This window comes from Tupaia chinensis, unplaced genomic scaffold (genome assembly GCF_000334495.1).
Source record: "Tupaia chinensis unplaced genomic scaffold, TupChi_1.0 Scaffold000255_1, whole genome shotgun sequence".
Lineage (NCBI taxonomy): Eukaryota > Metazoa > Chordata > Mammalia > Scandentia > Tupaiidae > Tupaia > Tupaia belangeri.
Genome location: NW_006159735.1, coordinates 1,898,074 through 1,917,260, shown reverse-complemented (window position 1 = coordinate 1,917,260; position 19,187 = coordinate 1,898,074). Strand labels below are relative to the sequence as shown.

General features: G+C 39.5%; 1 protein-coding gene across 1 annotated transcript in view; it reads left to right on the top strand.

Moving 5' to 3' along the window:
* Positions 1-1,254: 1,254 nt before the first annotated feature.
* Positions 1,255-19,187, top strand: part of SYPL1 (synaptophysin like 1) — a gene marked incomplete at its 5' end in the record, with an annotated part of 22,121 nt that continues 4,188 nt past the window's right edge. Inside the window, 3 exons of the mRNA XM_027772129.1 lie at positions 1,255-1,350; positions 14,681-14,808; positions 16,941-17,148. Of these exons, the coding sequence (XP_027627930.1) occupies positions 1,255-1,350; positions 14,681-14,808; positions 16,941-17,148 (432 nt within the window). The remainder of the gene's footprint in view (positions 1,351-14,680; positions 14,809-16,940; positions 17,149-19,187) is intronic.

The following is a 19,187-nucleotide window of genomic DNA, read 5'->3' as shown; positions in this document are numbered from 1 at the left end:
TTATGGATTTGTTTTTCAGAATTTTTCTACTTTATTATTATGTATTTTTAATAATGATTTAATTAAAATTAAATAAGTAATTTGTTATTATTTTTTAATTTGTCCAGAGAGAGAAAAGGAAAGTGAGAAAGTAAGCCACCAAGTCCTAGATTTGAACCATGGTTGGCCATGTGGGAGTTCAGCACCTTATGCACCATACCACCTGCTGTTCCCTATTATATTTGTTTTGAAAGAATTATTTTTATTATTTTAAATTCTGTTTATTTATTTTGACCATAAAGGGACAGAGAGAGAGAGAAAGTGAGAAAACAAGCCACCAGGTCCAAGACGAAAACCATGGTTAGCCGTATGGGAGTCTAGCACCCTTAACCACCATGCCACCTGCTGGCCCCAGCTACTATATTTTTAAAAGAATTATTTAATTTTACCTTTTAAATGAGAAGAGATGGGGAAGGGGAGATAGAGCAGTCAAGAGTGAGAGCGAGCCGCCAGGTCTGTGACTTACACCATGGCCGGCCATGTGGGAATCCAGCACCTTAACCACCATGCCACCTGCTGGCCCCTTATTATTATTTTTTATTTGCTGTAGGGTATGTGCACTCACGAGAGAGAGAGAAAGCAAGCTACCAGGTCCAGGACTCCCAATTGTGACTGGCCGTGTGGGAGTCAAGCGCCTTAACCACCACACCGCCTGCTGGCCCTCATCTCCAGATTTGTTTTCAAAAAAATTTGCCAGAGGGCATGTGTGCTCTCCAGAGAGAGACAGGCAGAGAGGGAGAAAGTGAGAAAGCAACTCTCCACACACTCACCCTCAGGGTATAGACACACTGCAATTCCTTCTCATCCACTTCTCCCTCCTTTTGGGATTTTGGGCATACATGCCTGATGTGTTTTTCAAGCTGCTGGCCCTGAACCACCCTGGGGACTTGAACCACAATGTCAACTTTGTGTGATCCAGCTGCCTTACCCAGCCAATCTACCGGCCATTTTTTATCATGAACCCCTGTCAGTATAAAATATTATGCACATTGTTCCAAATACACATCAATAACTTACATGCAATTTTTTACTCTCTTAGTGTATCTTAAAGTATATTATATACTCTTAGTAATTTCATTAATATTTTTAAATCATTTCAGATACTATTCTGATTATTTCTGAGGGGGGTTTTTTTGCCAGTTTTTTTCTTGTGATCTTTTTAAAAGAATTATTTATTTTATTTATTTATTTTTTTTAATTTGACCAGAGAGAGACAGAGAGAACGGGAAGATAAGAAAGCAAGCTGCACCTACTGCGTGCGACCCAGCCCCAGCAAGTGTTGGCGGCAGTGGTGGCTGCGATCACTACGAGGTGGGCACGCTACCCCGCCATGGTCTCAGCTCCTCCCCGGGCTGCGTGGGTCCTTACCCCGCGGAGCTGGGTGGGCGCCCTGAGTGCGGTGCGGTGCGGGTTCAGTGCACTCCAGGAGCAAGTGTGATCTGGTTTTGGAGTTGGGATTTGGAGAATGCCACGGTATTCATCCGACAGTTGATTGGTCGGGAGTGCTCTGAAGAGAACAAGGGAATACATCTATCATAGGGCACAAGCAACAGGAAGATGAGCCCCATCACATCTGTCCTAACAAACAGGACTGAAGGCAGAGGGAAGCAAGGTGCCATATTGGTGGTAAGAATCATCAGGCAATAGAATGCTCAGTGCTGTCCTGTCTCCTGCTTCCTCTTCAAGAAGCTGAGTCTCTTGGTGGCTGCCATTGATGTTCTCACTGGAATATGATCTCAGCTAAATCTTTGTTGAAGATCTGGAAGGATCAAATCATATTTGTAACCAAAGAAGATGAAAAAACACCAAGCAGTGCAGAACTGGTGTCTGACGACCCTAGTGATAGTACAAGGAGCACGGATTGATCTTGCCAACTAGCAACATTAACTGGAACTCTACGTGCCTTTGGGGAATGGCCAGTGACCCCTGTGGAGAAGAGTTCAAATCAACCTTTTCCTGCTTCCACTACAGCACAGAGGATGTCACATGCTCAGCCGATGTTGACCAGTTCCAGGCCATGCAGGAATACATGCAGAAATACCCAGACCTCTATCCGTAGGAGGAGGAGGAGGACGAGAAGAAGCCAGAAGAACATGTAAGGGAAGCCACTCCCACTGAGGTGATGCCATCCAAAGAAGACGAGGGGTCAAGTTGATGAAGGCGCTTGGCTCCAGTATTTCTGCCTCAAGTGATAGGGACCTTGTACAAAATACCTCTCAGTCACGCTCCAAGGAAGTGTCTCTTATTCCGTGCACTGTAATGTACAAAATAGTTTATTTTGATAATCGGGGAACTTGGCCCTTTGAAATGTACAACGTAAAAACATAGGAGTTCCATGTATTTGTATCCCACATGAATCTGTCAGCAAATGTCACCACACTTGGAATTCTTGTTCCTCAGATTGCCCTGACTTTGCCACTTTGAAATGATGTGCTGAATATTCTTAGTAACCAAAATCATTACCCAGGAGTGTTTTCTTGTAGTGAACTGATCTGATTCACTATATTCCTTTTAGTAGATTCTCTGCCCCTGTGGGAAATGAATAGAAGCAAACATGTTTTTCTTTAAACATACCTGAGTGGGGCTATTCCTAACAGAAGCAGCCAGATGGTCTGATATTAACTCTCAGAACCCATCTCAACCTTGAGTACAAGAGGGGTTCTGTACTTCTTTCCTGACACATTTTGGTTTTCATAATTGTGGTTTTCTAAACGTGAAGGTGGAGGTGTGAACCCTCTGTTTTGCAGTTCCTTTTTAAGTGAAAGGAGCAGCTGGTGTTGCTGTTTGTTGTTTTTCTCTAAACCCTGGGCTGGGGCTCATGTCCACACTGGGTCTCAGCCTGGTGGGCTGCAGTGGTTTCGCCAGGTGGAGAGTGGGGACCTAATTGTTACTAGAGCAGCAGCCAAGAGGAGGCTGTGAGAAGGAGACCCTAGATTAAAAGGAAACATGACTTCTACCTGGAAAAAAAAAGAAAGCTGCCAGGTCCAGGGTGCACTACAGTTGGCCATGTAGGAGTCCAATGCCTTAACCACCATGCCACCTGCTGGCCCCTCTTGTGATTTTTTTTTAACACCTTGTAATGTGGCTGATGAATATAGCTAATACAGGTTATTGTAGCAGTGTTTCTATTTGTTGGGGCCAGCAGGTGGCATGGTGGTTAAGGACATGTCTGTCCTCCCACATATGGGATTCCCCTTAACCTTCGAGCTATCCAACACATTCCACTTCTATGTAACTCTCTGTGACCCTCTGGCATCCAAGACTGGCATGAGTTTCAGTGATATATTAAGTGCAAATGCTTTCATTCCTTTTATCAGTCTAAAGGTAGATGTAAATAAGAATTTAAATATTTTCTTTTTATACCCCAGTTAATTGAGTATTCTAGTCCACTTTGAAGATTAATATCCTAGAGAATCAGGGTATGATATTAACCCTATGGTTACAAACCTCTGAATAAGTGAATGATCTGGTAGGCAGAGAAATAGTGAGCCTGTTTCCCTGTTATCTTGGGGCTCTCATGATGAATATGGAATCTTTCGCCTAAAAATCTTGCTGTCATCCTGCCCTAGATTCTTACTAGTTATTTGGCAGGTAGAATTCCATGTCAACAGTTTCAGTCTCTCTTCACGGGATAGAGAGAGATAGAAGATGAATTTCTATGGTAAGGAAATACAAATCATGAATGATGATGAATACTAGTACTCATCATTTTAGATTAGGGGTGTAAACCGAAGCATTCATAGGAACCACCCTGGTAGAAGAGTGATACATACTGGAAGAAGAATAGTATAGTCATTGAATACTGGCAACTAACATTCATCCTCAAAGTTAAGAGAAGGGGGCATCTGGAAAGCAGGTACCCTTTTTTTTTTTAAACAGATATTTTGCTATAGGGTGCATGCATTTGCCAGAGAGACAGAGACAGAAAGTGAGAAATCACCCCCCAGGGGAAATGGCCACGCTATAGTCCCTTCTCCTCCATTCTCCTCTCAGGATTTTGGGCATGCACACACACATCCGGCATGAGTTTTAAGTCACCAGGTTTGGGACTCAAACCACGGTTGATTACATGGGAGTCCACCAATATAAATATTATGCCATCTGCTGGTCCCATACATGTGCCCTATCTTAAGTGGCATGTGTCACTCCATTCCATCTGATTGCCTCCTTATAAGAATGTAGGATGTTGCCATAGCTTCAGTTTTCTCATACATGCTCAGGAAAAGGAAGAAATCCAGTTTTATGTGTAGTATCATAATGTTAACATTTGTTTTTATTGCCAGAGGCTATATGTGCTCATCCCAGAGAGAACCTGCAATTCATTTTCCTTCGTTTCTGGGTCCTGGCAGAACCAAGCATATTTACAGATGTGATTCAAACTGTGGTAGGCCATGTGTAATTCAGTGTCCTTAATCCCTAAACTACAGGGCCAAACCCTGATATTAAAATATTGACAACAAACTCACATTTGTTTTAATACTGGAAAGACTACATAGTGGGGATGCTGAGTTTACCCAGTGGGTTGCCAGCATATAACTTTCAGTCTATAATAGATCAAAATGGCAGTATAGAGAGAAGTGAGATGGTTGGATAGTTTACCCTCCAATTATTTTATACTCCCTTTAAAATAAAATGTGTATATTGTTTATTTTTCTGTAAGATAAATACCAGGATTTGCATTTGCTATGTCCCAACCCTTCCATCAGTAGGCACTGAAAATCCTGAACAAGACCAAGTGCAACAACATGAAGGTCTAGCAAGGGGGCAGGAGAGACAATGGTCTTGAAAGTAACACACTATAATGTAGTATACCATTTATTTACTAATTTTTGCATTGATTAGGAAATTATTTGTTTTTTTTTAATGTGTAACATAAGATAACACGAGGAAATTCTTATGGTAGAGTTAAAATATAATAGAATTAATAATGCCTGTGGTGGCTCAGCAGAAGAATGAAGGGTTCTAGCAGTTGGATAGATTCTTAAAAATTGAACTAATTAGAGAATGGGGGGACCAGCAGTTAGTGTAATGGCTATGTCGCTGGACTCCCATGTAGTCGACCACGGTTCACGTTCCGGACCCGGTGGCTTAAAACTCACGCCGGGCACGTGTGCGTGAATGCCCAAGATCCCGAGAGGAGAATGGAGGAGAATGGGTGACCATTGTTGCTATTTTTTTCTTGCTCTTTGTAAAAACATACTGGTGTATTTGATCCATTTTCCTGTAGTTTTCCACTTGCCCAATTTTTTTGATATATAAATAGTATTACAGTGGACATTCTTTGTCTCTCAGTACACATAAACAGGACTTTTCTCTTTTAGTACACATGAGTAGGTCTTTTCTCTTAGATATGTACTAGTAGACCCTTTGTGGTATTATTATTTTTTTAAAATTTATTTAATTTGACCAGAGAGGTACAGAGCAAGAGCGAGAAAGAGAGAGAGAGGGAGGGAGGAAAAGTGAGAAAGCAAGCCACCAGTTCCAGGACTTGAACTGTGGTTGACCATGTGGGAGTCCATTACCCTTAACTGCCATACCACTTGCCGGCCCCCTGTAATATTACTTTTATTACAGATATTTCCATCTGCTTTATAGCTTGTTTTATATTAAAAAGCTGACTTTTGATTTTTTTTATCTTTTTCAGAAATTGAATTAATACTCTTACAATTAATGCTGATTATTTATATGTGAGAATGCATGTGAGAAAGAGAAAGCATCTGCCAGCATAGTACAGTCATGCTGCAATTCCCTTTCTTCCATATCTCCATCCTGTCAGGATCCTTGGGTACATGTATTTGTGCCCAGCATTTTTTTCAGGTTATCAGGGCTGAGACTTGAACCCTGGTCAGCCATGTGGTCTCTAGCCTCCTTGGCACAGTACTTAACCATTATATAATGGGACCAGTCTGTTTAGTGCCTTTTATAACACGTGCTTCAAGAAATTTTTCCTTACATATAGTCAAAGGTTTTATTTTCCATTGTCAATAAAATTTTTAAGGGCTTAGGCTGGCCCCATAGCCAGTAGTTAAGGGAGCTGGAGCTTTCGTGTCCAGTAGATCAAATCCAGTCCCATCAACTTGAAAAACATACCTGGCGTGTGCACAGGTGTGCCCAAAATCCTGAAAGGAAGCAGAAATGGAGAAGGGATTGTGCTGTGATCATGTCCCATTGAGTGTGCTTTCTCCCACACACACACTCTCTGCTTCTCTCTGGTGAGTGCATGAACCCTCTGGCAATTAGAACTTATTTTCAAAGTCTTAACTTTTTACATTTAAGTCTGTAGCTTATCTGGATCATTTATTGAACAGTTTTTCCACATTTTAGTTATCTATTGTTCCAAAATGAATTACCCCAAGCTTAGCAGTTTAATACAACAGATCTTACAGATTCTGAGGATTGGGAGTCTGGGAGTAGTTTAGCTGTGTCCTTTGGGCCTAAGGTCTCCCATGAGGTTGCAGCCAAGCTCTTAGCAGGGACTGCAGTCATTACACAACCCCCAACTCATTCACCTCATGGTTGGCAAGCCTTAGAGGCTGTACTTCTAAGCTTAGCCACGTGGCGGCTGGCATCCTCAGTTCTGTGCCATGTGAGTCTAAAAGTTGCCTGGGAATCTTTCCATCATGGCATCTTGCTTCCCCCAGAGAATGACAAAGTTCAAGAAATTGAGAAAGAATTGCATTCTTTTTATCTCAGAAAAACACATCCCACCTCTTGTACCATATTCTGTCCTCTAGAAGCAAGTCATTAGGTAAATTAAACTTCACCTCTTGGTGAGATTTTAGAAAGGAGTTTACTACTACTTTTCCTCAGTAAGTTAAGTGCCATCACTGTTAGATAGGACTTCTCTATACTTACTGGTCTATTTCTGGTCTCTTTATACTCTTCCCACTGGTTCAATTTCTGTTTGTCATTTCTATTTTTTTTTTCTAGTTTTGCTAAAGGGCATGTGTGCTCACCAAAGATAGGGAAAGTGAGAATTCACTCCCCCAGGAGGGGTGGCCATACTGCAATCCCATCTCTATTTTCCACTCAGGATTTGGGGCACACATGCCCACATGCCAGTGTGTTTCAAGCTGCTGGGTTTGGGACTAGAACTGCACAGTCAACCGTGTGGGATCCAGCTGCCTTATCTACCACACCACCTGGCTGGCCATCATTTTTCTTTTTAACCATAAATGTGGGTATATACCCAAGACTCATTTCCTGGACTTTTGTTTTCCCTCTGTGTATTTATACTTATTTATTCTGAGAGTATACATTTTTCTATTTTTACCTATTCCTTTTTTTTTTTTTTTAATTTGCTGTAGGGCATATGTACTTGCCAGAGAGAGGGGAGTGGGTAGAGCGAGAGTGTCTCCACGGTAATGACCACACCACAGTTCCTTCTTCTTCATTCCCCTCTAGGGATTTTGGGTACACACACACGTGCGCACTTGCCTGAGAGAAAGAAAGCAAGAAATTGCTGCCACACCACAATCCCTTCTCCATTCTCCTGTCAGAATCTTGGGCACACAAGCACATGTGCCTGGCATGTTTTAAGCCGCTGGATCCAGGACTGTAACCGCAGTCAACTACGTGGGAGTCCAGTGACACAACCATTACACTATCTGCTAGTCCCTTTTTTCTTTCTTTCTTTTTTAAAGATTTTTGCCATGGGACATGTGTGCTCACGAAAGAGATACAGTGAGAGGGAAGGTGAGAAATCACCCCCAGGAGGGATGGTTCCATCATCGTCTCTTCTTCATTCTCCTCCTGGGATTTTGAACATTTATACACACACACAGGTGTGATTTTCAAGCCACTGGGTCTGGGTTTCAAACTGCCAAGCCTTAGAGGCTGTACTTCTAAGCTTAGCCACGTGGCGGCTGGCATCCTCAGTTCTGTGCCATGTGAGTCTAAAAGTTGCCTGGGAATCTTTCCATCATGGCATCTTGCTTCCCCCAGAGAATGACAAAGTTCAAGAAATTGAGAAAGAATTGCATTCTTTTTATCTCAGAAAAACACATCCCACCTCTTGTACCATATTCTGTCCTCTAGAAGCAAGTCATTAGGTAAATTAAACTTCACCTCTTGGTGAGATTTTAGAAAGGAGTTTACTACTACTTTTCCTCAGTAAGTTAAGTGCCATCACTGTTAGATAGGACTTCTCTATACTTACTGGTCTATTTCTGGTCTCTTTATACTCTTCCCACTGGTTCAATTTCTGTTTGTCATTTCTATTTTTTTTTTCTAGTTTTGCTAAAGGGCATGTGTGCTCACCAAAGATAGGGAAAGTGAGAATTCACTCCCCCAGGAGGGGTGGCCATACTGCAATCCCATCTCTATTTTCCACTCAGGATTTGGGGCACACATGCACACATGCCAGTGTTTTTCAAGCTGCTGGGTTTGGGACTAGAACTGCACAGTCAACCGTGTGGGATCCAGCTGCCTTATCTACCACACCACCTGGCTGGCCATCATTTTTCTTTTTAACCATAAATGTGGGTATATACCCAAGACTCATTTCCTGGACTTTTGTTTTCCCTCTGTGTATTTATACTTATTTATTCTGAGAGTATACATTTTTCTATTTTTACCTATTCCTTTTTTTTTTTTTTTTAATTTGCTGTAGGGCATATGTACTTGCCAGAGAGAGGGGAGTGGGTAGAGCGAGAGTGTCTCCACGGTAATGACCACACCACAGTTCCTTCTTCTTCATTCCCCTCTAGGGATTTTGGGTACACACACACGTGCGCACTTGCCTGAGAGAAAGAAAGCGAGAAATTGCTGCCACACCACAATCCCTTCTCCATTCTCCTGTCAGAATCTTGGGCACACAAGCACATGTGCCTGGCATGTTTTAAGCCGCTGGATCCAGGACTGTAACCGCAGTCAACTACGTGGGAGTCCAGTGACACAACCATTACACTATCTGCTAGTCCCTTTTTTCTTTCTTTCTTTTTTAAAGATTTTTGCCATGGGACATGTGTGCTCACGAAAGAGATACAGTGAGAGGGAAGGTGAGAAATCACCCCCAGGAGGGATGGTTCCATCATCGTCTCTTCTTCATTCTCCTCCTGGGATTTTGAACATTTATACACACACACAGGTGTGATTTTCAAGCCACTGGGTCTGGGTTTCAAACTGCAGTTGACCATATGGAAGTCCATCACTCTAAACACTGTGCAATCTGATGGCCTCCCAGCATGTTTTTTAAGGTGCTAGGGCCAGGACTCAGTCCTCTCAGTCATACGTGGTATCCAGTCCCTCTTCACTACAACACTACCTGCTAGACTTTTACCTATTCTTAAGTGAAGACTTCAAACTATTAATATGTGTAGAACATTGCCTCAGACTCTTCATATGTGTAGTCAGATTCTTTTTCATGTGTCTTTTCATTGAAAAATTAAAAATCCCTTGATAGTTATTATAATGATTATAACCTATAGAATTCAGAACCTTGAAATAATCCATAGGTGGTATTATATCAGGTATTCAACAGTGTAATCTTTTATATTATATCTGTATTAAAACCACTTGCTCTGGGTATTTGTGACCTTGACCAAAACAAAGTCCTTGACCTCTTCAAGTTTCCATGTTAGGGTTTTTTTTTTCAACAAATAATTACGTAATGTGTCAGGCAATGGCAATTATAATGGAGGAGAAATAGAGCAGTCTAAGTAAAGAAAGAATAGGTAGTGTGAAGTGGAGGGTACTATTATTTAATACAGTGTCACAAAAGAAAGGCCTCTCTGATAAGGTCGTACTAGAACAGGGCACTTGGAAGGGTAGTAAGAGAGTGAACTAGGTATTCCAAACAGGAGGAATAGGCCTTGCAAAAGCATCAGAAGGGAAGTTTATTACATATTGTCCAAACAAACAAAAAAATAGCAAGGAAACCATTTTGTGTATAGAGATTACCAACTCATTTAAGAAATATCAAAGGAGGGGCCGGCAAGTGGCATGGTGGTTAAAGGCGCTGGACTCCCACATGGCCGACCACGGTTCAAGTCTCGAACCTGGTGGCTCACTTTCTCACTTCCTCTCTATCTGTCTCTCTCTGATCAAACTGGAAAATAATAATGATAATAATAAAGTTAAAATAGAATAATTATTTTTTAAAAAAAGAAATATCAAAGGAGAAAATGATCTTACAGGCCTTGATATTAACTTTTATTTTTTTTTAATTTTTTTGGAGAGGTTTTTGCTGTAGGGTGTGTGCGCTCGCCAGAAAGAGACAGAAAGTGAGAAATCCCCCCCCCCCGGGGGGGGGGGCGGATGGCCACGCTGCAATCCCTTCTCCTCTGTTCTCCTCTTGGGATCTTGGGCACGCACGCACATGCACCCAGCATGGGTTTAAGCCACCGGGTCCAGGACTTGAACCGTTGTCGACTACATGGGAGTCCAGTGACATAGCCATGACGCTAACTGCTGGTCCCATTAACTTTAGTTTTTGTTTAGAGAAAACTCAGAAGCCACTAGATAGTTTTTAACAGAAGACAAAGTTTTCTGCCTTATACAGTTGAACCTCACAATTTTGGATTATGCAGATTAACTTATAAACAATTTTTTAAAATATATTGGAAAAATTTTTGGAGATTTGTGACAGTTTGAAAAAAACTTATGGACAAACTACATTGCCTAGACATACTGAAAAAATTAAGAAGGCCAGCAAGTGGTGTGGTGGTTAAAGCACTTGAACTCCTGTATGGCTGACCACACTTTGAGTCCTGGACCCAGCAGCTTGAAAATCATTGATGGCTCGTGTGTGCAGGCCTAAATCCCTAGAGTAGAATGGAAGAGAAGGAACTGTGGCATCACCATCCTCCCGTGGGTGATTTTTCACTTTCTCTCTTCTCTTTCACAGTGACCAGTAAACACATACACCCTCTAGCGAAAACTAAACAATCAAAAGGGGCCAACAGGTGGCACAGTGGTCAAGGCACTGTATCCCACATGGCAGACTCCATTGTTTGAGTCTGGACCCAGTGACTTAAAAATATACCAGGCTCTGGATTACTGCATGGCCGACCACAGTTCAAGTCCCAGACCTGGCAACTTACTTTCTCCCTTTCCCTTTCCCTCTCTCTCTCTGTCTCTCTGTCTCTCTGTCTCTGTCTCTCTGGTCAAATTTTAAAAAATAACATTGAATTAAATACACACACACACACATAGGTATATACTACTTGGCTTGTGCAAGTGTGCCCAAAATCCCTAGAGGAGAATGGAGAAGAGATTCCAGAGGGTGTTGGAAAGAGGCAGAGAGAGAGAGAGTACCCTCATGAGGCATGGTCATGCTGCAATCCCTTCTCCTTCATTTTTCCTTTCAGGATTTTGGGTACACACACAAATGCCCAGCATGTTTTTCAAGCCTCTTGGTCTGGGACTTGAATCACACTGTTGGCCATGTGGGATTCTGCCACCTTAACCTAACCTTGCAGGGGCTGCCCCATTATCATATCTTTCAACATAACCCTGTACATCATGCCATTCCCAGTTAAAAAAAAATGTAAATAAGCAACACTGGAGTATTAAATCATAACCTCATAAGATTAACTGCAGTACTTTACTACTATAGTAATTTTGTAGCCACCTCTTGTTGCTATTGCAGTGAGCTGAAATGTTGGGAGAATCTACTTAGAGGTGCCCTGTGACACTAATCATTTCAGTGTGAGCAGTTTGTCTCTCCAATAAATTGTGTATTGAAGTAAAAAATGATCTCTTGCGATTCTGGTGTATTTTTCATTGTGTTCAGTGCAATACCATAAACCTTGAATAACACTATGGGTCCCATGTGAAGTGCCACTAATGGTGCTGAAAGTGCTCCCATGAAGCAGAGAAAAGTCATGACATAATAAGAAAAAGTTGAATTGTTTGATCTGTAACCATAGATTGAGGTCTTCAGTTGCTCACCATTTCAAGATAAGTGAATTAATCCAGTGTAAGGACTTTTTTTTAAAGGGAGATTTGTGAAGTTGTTATTTCAGCTACACCACCAGGCACAAAAATACTACATTTTTGAAGAATATCTTTTATCTTCAAAATGCACCTTTGTGAGTGCAGGGTTGCTATAAGAAAGACATACATAGACTGAATATAGCATATAATACACATAAGCTATAAAGTATGTATTTAGTGGGCCATTTTATGTTAATGGTGATGCTTCTTGTCAACAGTAAGCTATTAGTAGCTATTCTAGTCTACCGTAAGCTATTAGTAGTTAAGTTTTGGGGCAATCATGGAGTTTTGACTATGTGGATACAAACCCGTGTTATTTTAGGGTCACTTATATATTCTTTTTAAGAATTATCTATTTTAAGTTTATTTATTCATTCATTTTATTTTAATTTGAACAGAGAGGGAGAGAGATTGGGAAAGTGAGAAAGCAAGCCACCAGGTCTGGAACTCGAACTGTGGTTGGCTGTGTGAGAATGTCCAGTGCCCTAACCACCATGCCACCTGCTGTTCCCTGGGGTTGCCTATATTTTTAAATGATCATCCTGGTTCTTGTGTTAATAATAGGCTGAAAAAGGGTCAAGGACAGGAGTGGAGAGATCATATATTGTAGAAAGATGTTAACACAAAATCCAGGCAAGAGGTAATGGTGATTTAGATTAGGAGATAGTGTAAGTGGTCAGATCCCAAATATATATATGTGTATGTATATATACATTTGCGTGCATGTGTGTTGTCAGAGGGCACATGCACTCACCAAGAGAGACAGAGATATCATCGCCCAATGAGGTCATGGTCATTTATGGTCCTTCTTCCTCCACTTCTCAATCTCTTTGGGGTTTTGAGTACACCCGTTCACACATACCTAGTGTGTGTGTTTTTCAAGCCACTTGAGCTGGAATTCAAAGCACCTCTTGGTATGTAGCCCTTACCTACTGCTCTATAGGGCTGGCCCTCCAAATATATTTTGAAAATAGAAATATCAGTGTTTGCTGAAGGATTGAGCTCTTGGTCATTGCAGGGTATCTAGATTTTGTTGGTTTTTGTTTTGTTTTTAACTGTAGAAAATTTACAAACGTAAATAAAAAACAGTCATCTTTTATTTTCTATTAAGAGGTGACCACCCTTGGGGCCATCCAGTGGTGTGGTGGTTAAGGCAGCTGAATTCCATATGGTCAACTGCATGGTTTGAGTCTAGAATCTGGCAGCTTGATAAATGCTGGGCATGTGTGCATCCACGTCCAGAATTTTAAGAGGAGAATGAAGAAGAAAGGATTGTGGCGTACGTAACCATCTTCCTGTGGGGAATGCTTTCTCACTTTCCCTCTCTCATTCTCTCACTCTCTCTGGCAAGCACACACACTCTGTAGCAAATGTTTTTTTAAAAATTTTTTTAAAAAGCGATTACAGTTTCAGTTTTTATATGGTTTTTATTTATGACCATTCTAGTTTTTTTCTGTGTGTGCATAGATGTAAATACATGTATAGTGTGTTTAAACAAATCTTATATGATCATATTCCTATACCATTAGATATCCTCAATATGCTGTATATTGTTTCATTGTATGGATGAATTATAGGTTGATTTCATATTAACATTTAGGATGCTTTTTATTTTTTTTACTGCTATATATAACATTTGAGAGAACTTCATTACATTTTTTAAGGAAAACGAATTTCCAGCCACCCTTTGACATTTAGTATTATGCACAAGTGAGGCTTAAGAAGCTCATAAGTAGCATCTCTTCTCTGCTTACAACTTAATTGACTTTATGACTTAAGGCAACTTAGGCTCCAAATAAAAATATTATACCTCTAACTCACCCTTTTGATTTTGATACAGGGTGAGCATCTTGAATTCAAAAGTCTGAAGTGCTCCAAAATCCAAAACTTTTTGAGTGTTGACATGACACAAGTGGAAATTTTCACACCTGACCTCATGTGATGGGTCACAATATGAACATTGCTTTAACAAATATTGCATAAAATTGCTTTTAGGCTGTGTGTATAAGGTGTATATAAATGAAAAATAAAATGGGACTGGTCCCCAGAGCCTAGTGGTTATGGAAGCCAGATCTTACATGCCTGACTGCACCTCAAATGGCAGCCTCAATGGCTTGAAAAAAAACTGGATGTGTGTATTTGCACGTCCATAAGTGGGTTTTAGAGATGGAGAAGAGTGTAGTGTGACAACACCCCATTAGAAGGTACTTTGTCTTCTCTGTTTCTTTCCAGTGAGCATACATACTTTTTGGCTTATAGTTAAAACAACAAATGAATTTCTTGTTTAGATTTGGGTCCTATCCTCCAAATATATCATTGTGTATATGCAAATATTCTAAAATCTGGAAAAAATCCAGAATCTGAAACACTTCTGGTCCCAAACATTTCAAATAAGGGATTCTCAACATGTACTAATACATGAGTCTTTCTCTGAACTTCATACCAATATTTAGGAGATGTGCTGAAGTGTGAGCAAAGGAATTATTTTCAGTGAGTATATTAATTTCTATATTATACTCAGGAAAATAAAATCTGTTATAATTTGCAAAGACTTATATATTTTCACAATCTACATTTAGTTTGTGATTAAAAGTTACTAGACTAGTAGCCAGTTTTAATAATCAGCATAATTACCATTATAATGACCCTTGTTATTTTGGGTACAGTAATGCTTCTCTCTCTTTTCTGGTCTCATTTTATGTAGTTTGCTTCCATCTTTGCTTTTGCCACCTGCGGAGGTTTTAAGGGCAAAACAGAAATTCAAGTGAATTGTCCTGCTAAAGGAGTTAAGGAAAATAAAACCATTACAGCCGCTTTTGGTTATCCATTCCGGTGAGTTATTTATTTGTTTTATAGTTTTAACAACTTTTAATTTTCATATTGGCTAAGATGTCCAGTAATTTATTGTTTATTGGGGGTAAGAAATTTAGAAGGCATACTCATTTGTAAGTGATCATTAGTACTCAAACTACTCTGTACATTTTTACTGGGCAATGGTAGAATAAATACAGAAAGAAAGAGTAAACACTTAGAAACATGTATAGCAATATGACATTGACTTGAAAAAATTGTTAATTTGGTAGAAGGTGTGTGTGCTTGCTAGAGAGAAAGAAAGAAAGTGAGGACATGAGCACCACCAGGGGGAGTGATCACATCATAATCCCTTCTCCATTTCTCCTTTTGAGATTTCAGGCATGCTTACATTCCAGGTGGTTTTTTTCAAGCTGCCTGATCCAGGATTCGAACCATGCAGTCGGCCATGTGAACTCCATCTGCCTTAACCACTACACCACGGGCTGGCCCTGCCTTAGCATTTTTATTTTACCGTTTCACAGTAGATTGGAAATTAAAAAACAAAACAGATTGATCTATCCACCTTACTGTGAAAAACTCTAATGTTTTGTAGACGCTAGTATGACTTACAAAAATCCAGAGTCTCATCTTTTTTGCAATTACTAAATAATAATAATGGTTTTTATATTGTTTTAAGACATGTAGTTATACAAAGTGAATTTCTGTGTTTCATTCACTAGCATTAAATGATACTTATAAAATCTTACCCCTTTATAAAGTAAAATTAATATTTTATATATGAAGTTTTCTGTTCTCAGTTCACATTGAAAAGTTCATTGAAGGGACCAGCAGTTAGCGTAATGGCTATGTTGCTGGACTCCCACGTAGTTGACCGTGGTTCAAGTCCCAGACCCGGCAGCTTAAACTCATGCCAGGCGCGTGTGCATGCGTGCCCAAGATTCCAAGAGGAAAACGGAGAAGAAGGGATTGCAGCGTGGCCATAACCCCTGGGGGGTGATTTCTCTCTTTCTATCTCTCTGTCTCTCTCTTTCTGGCAAGCACACGCACCCTATAGCAAAAACCTCTCCAAAAAAAAAAAAAAACTTCATTGAATATGTTCTGTATTTAAGCTAGGGTATGAATATTCTTCTACTTACTAACTTTACTTATCTGACCTCTCTAGGGCTTAATTTTTCTGTTCACAAAATTGGAAATACTACCTTTTAAGGGTGTTTTAACATTAAGTAAAATCCTGTATTAGAAATATGTTATAATAGAGACCAGACAATAGTGCAGTTGTAAAACGCAGTACTTGCTAACTCACATGGGAAAATTCTGGGTTTGTTGGAGACATCCTTAAGTATTCAGGCACTCATGTGCCCATACTCCAAGGCTGAGGCTCAGTAAGATCTTGACATTAAGACCCTGTCGGGGCTGTCTCTTTGTGTCTCTCTCACTCACAGAAGAAATACACTTTTTAAAAAAGTTTAAAAAGGGCCCAGCAGGGTGGCATGGTGGACATGGCCAACAGCAGTTCAAGACCTGGATCCAGTGGCTTGAAAATCTGCTCCGGGCACATGCATATAAAAGTTAAAAAAAAAATCAGAAAACAGTTCTTCATAATCATTAAAGCCTCTATATCTTAGATGTCTTCTCCCATACAGCATCTGTACAAGAAACCAGCACCGTTAGTGACAAGTATTTTTATGATTTTTGTGATTTATGATAGAGAAAATGAAAGGTATTGTGAATTTTTAGTTAGCAATTAATTAATCCAGGGTTAAATTTGTAAATCGTTACAGTTAGCTCTTGTGGGGCTCTTGTAGGGCCAGTCACATAGACTCTGCCTTCTAGATTGGAATATCTTGTTTCAAATTGTAAACTGTTTGGTATAATTCCTCCAAATCTACTAATTTTTTATTTCTAGAACATAGTGTAGAGTTTAATTCAGTCTGTATTCAACCTCTCATAAATTAAATTAATTTCTGTACATGTATTAGGAAAATTTCAGCTTATTTGAATTATCCTTTTTTTGAAAGAGGAAAGAAATTTTAATGTATTTGGGAAGTATTTTTTTGAAGTACCATTTGAAGATTCTGCCTAAGTATTTCTGTCTTTGTTAAGAAAGGCCAGTAATAGTTGATATATTTATTTGAGTCTTCTTTTACTAGGTTGAATCAGGCATCATTTCAGTCGTCTCCAAATGTAAATGTGTGTGATGTAGTTTGGAAAAACCATGTCCTCATAGGAGATTACTCTTCTTCTGCACAATTCTATGTCACATTTGCAGTCTTTGTGTTCCTGTACTGCATTGCTGCTCTTCTTCTTTACATTGGTTACACAAACCTTTATCGGGAGAGTCGTAAACTTCCCATGATTGTAAGTAATCACTTTTTTATATATATAAAAATAATTTATGTAAGTATAATCTAAATATATTTTAAGTTAAATGTAGGATTTCTTACACTGGGAATCAGAAATTTTGGTATAAGCGTTTTAGCCTACTTACATTCTAAAGAAAGTTTGTTTTTAACTCTGTTTTTACCTGGAAAGAAATTCAAATATGTAATAAAGCATATTAATTTACAGACAACAGAAAAAATAAATAGAAATTAATGCCTTTACTTTGAAGAAATACTGAGTATGCCAGTGTTTTAATGAGTAGGTTCCTACTTAATACCTTTTCCTCTTTAATCAAAAGCCCCATCCATAGCTCTATAATATCTTACTGAAATTGTCCATATCAGGAGCCAACAAATTGTGGCACGCAACTCAAGTCTGACTCATTGTCTTTTAAAAAAAATTTTTAACACAGTCATATTTAATTATACATTATGTGTGGCTCATTTCATGCTATAGTAATAGTATTAAGTATTTATAAAGAGAAAACAAAAACTTGCCCTTTTTAGAAAATGTTGGCTCTTGGTCTATATTCCTAAGCTCCATAATTTAAAATAGGACCCAGATAATTCTTATATTCAGCATCAGTGGCATCCAGTGCTAATTTTGAATTTTTGAAATGTCACCAAATATTTGGATTTGAAGTCCTAATACCTTTCTTGGCTTTAGAGTCTACTAAGCTAGAAATAAAAGAATCTCTGAAATTGAGATATAGAATAGAATCTGCCCTGGATTATCAGTGGGAAATCTAAAAATAAGCCATGGTTTTCATAGACCCATACTATACTCCAAAAAATAACTATAAAGTCATTAGTAGTGTTACTGGGTTAAAGGGAGAACAGAGGTATTTATTTGATACCAGTCCTTTATATCTATGAGAAAATATTGACATTTGCTAATTATTTGCATAGTTACTTTAAAGGGAAAGCTTTATAAATATGAAGGAATTATCAAATAAGATAAGTTTAATTTATTTACATATTTTTAATTTTTGCTGCCTGGATTATAAGAGTGCAAATGGTAAGTAAGGAATCAGTCTTTTATCAATCAGATTCATTCTGTAATAAAAGTTTAAGAAGAAATAAGAAAACCAGGCATTTTCATACAGTATTTTTACGTTGTTACATGCCTTTCAAAAAGATAGACATCAGCTATTTCATTTTGTAGCACTTGTTCAACAGGAATTACATGTTAGAAATCTATAGTTTTGGGCCAGCAGGTGGCATGGTGGTTAAGGTGTTGGACTCCCACTTGGCTGACTACTCCTGTTCAAGTCCCAGACCTGGCAGCTTGCTTGCTTGGATTTTTTTGGAGAGGTTTCGCTATAGGGCGTGTGCGCTCACCAGAAAGACAGAGACAGAAAGCGAGAAATCACCCCCCAGCATGATGGCCATGCTGCAATCCCTTCTCCTCTGTTCTCTTCTCGGGGTCTTGGGCACGCATGCACACACACACACACACACACACACACACACATACACACACATACGTATGCAGCATGAGTTTAAGCCACTAGGTCTGAGACTCGAACCACAGTCGACTACGTAGGAGTCCAGTGACATAGCCATTATACTAACTGCTGGTCCTTGGGTCATAAATTTTTGAGGAAAACCAAACAAGATAGGTGAGATTTACATTTTGTATTTTGCAAATGTATATTTAAAGGAAATGTTATGTAGATCTTTATTTTTTAATTTGCCAGAGGGTACATGTACTCCCCAGAGAGAGAGACACAGAGCGAAAAAGCTTACCCCCCACCCCTGCATCAGGCATGGTCACACCACAATTCCTTCACTTTTATTTCTCTACCCTGTCTGGATTTGGGGCACAAACGCACGTGTATTCAGTGTGTTTCTCAAGCTGCCTGGGTCAAGATTTGAACTGTGTAGTTGGCCATATGGGATCCAGCTATCTTTAACCATCAGGCTATGGAGTTGTCCCACTGTTTAGGTCTTTGTCACCAATACTACTTGACAGAATTTTGGTTCCCAGCAAAGACTGGATAAGGAAATTTTGTT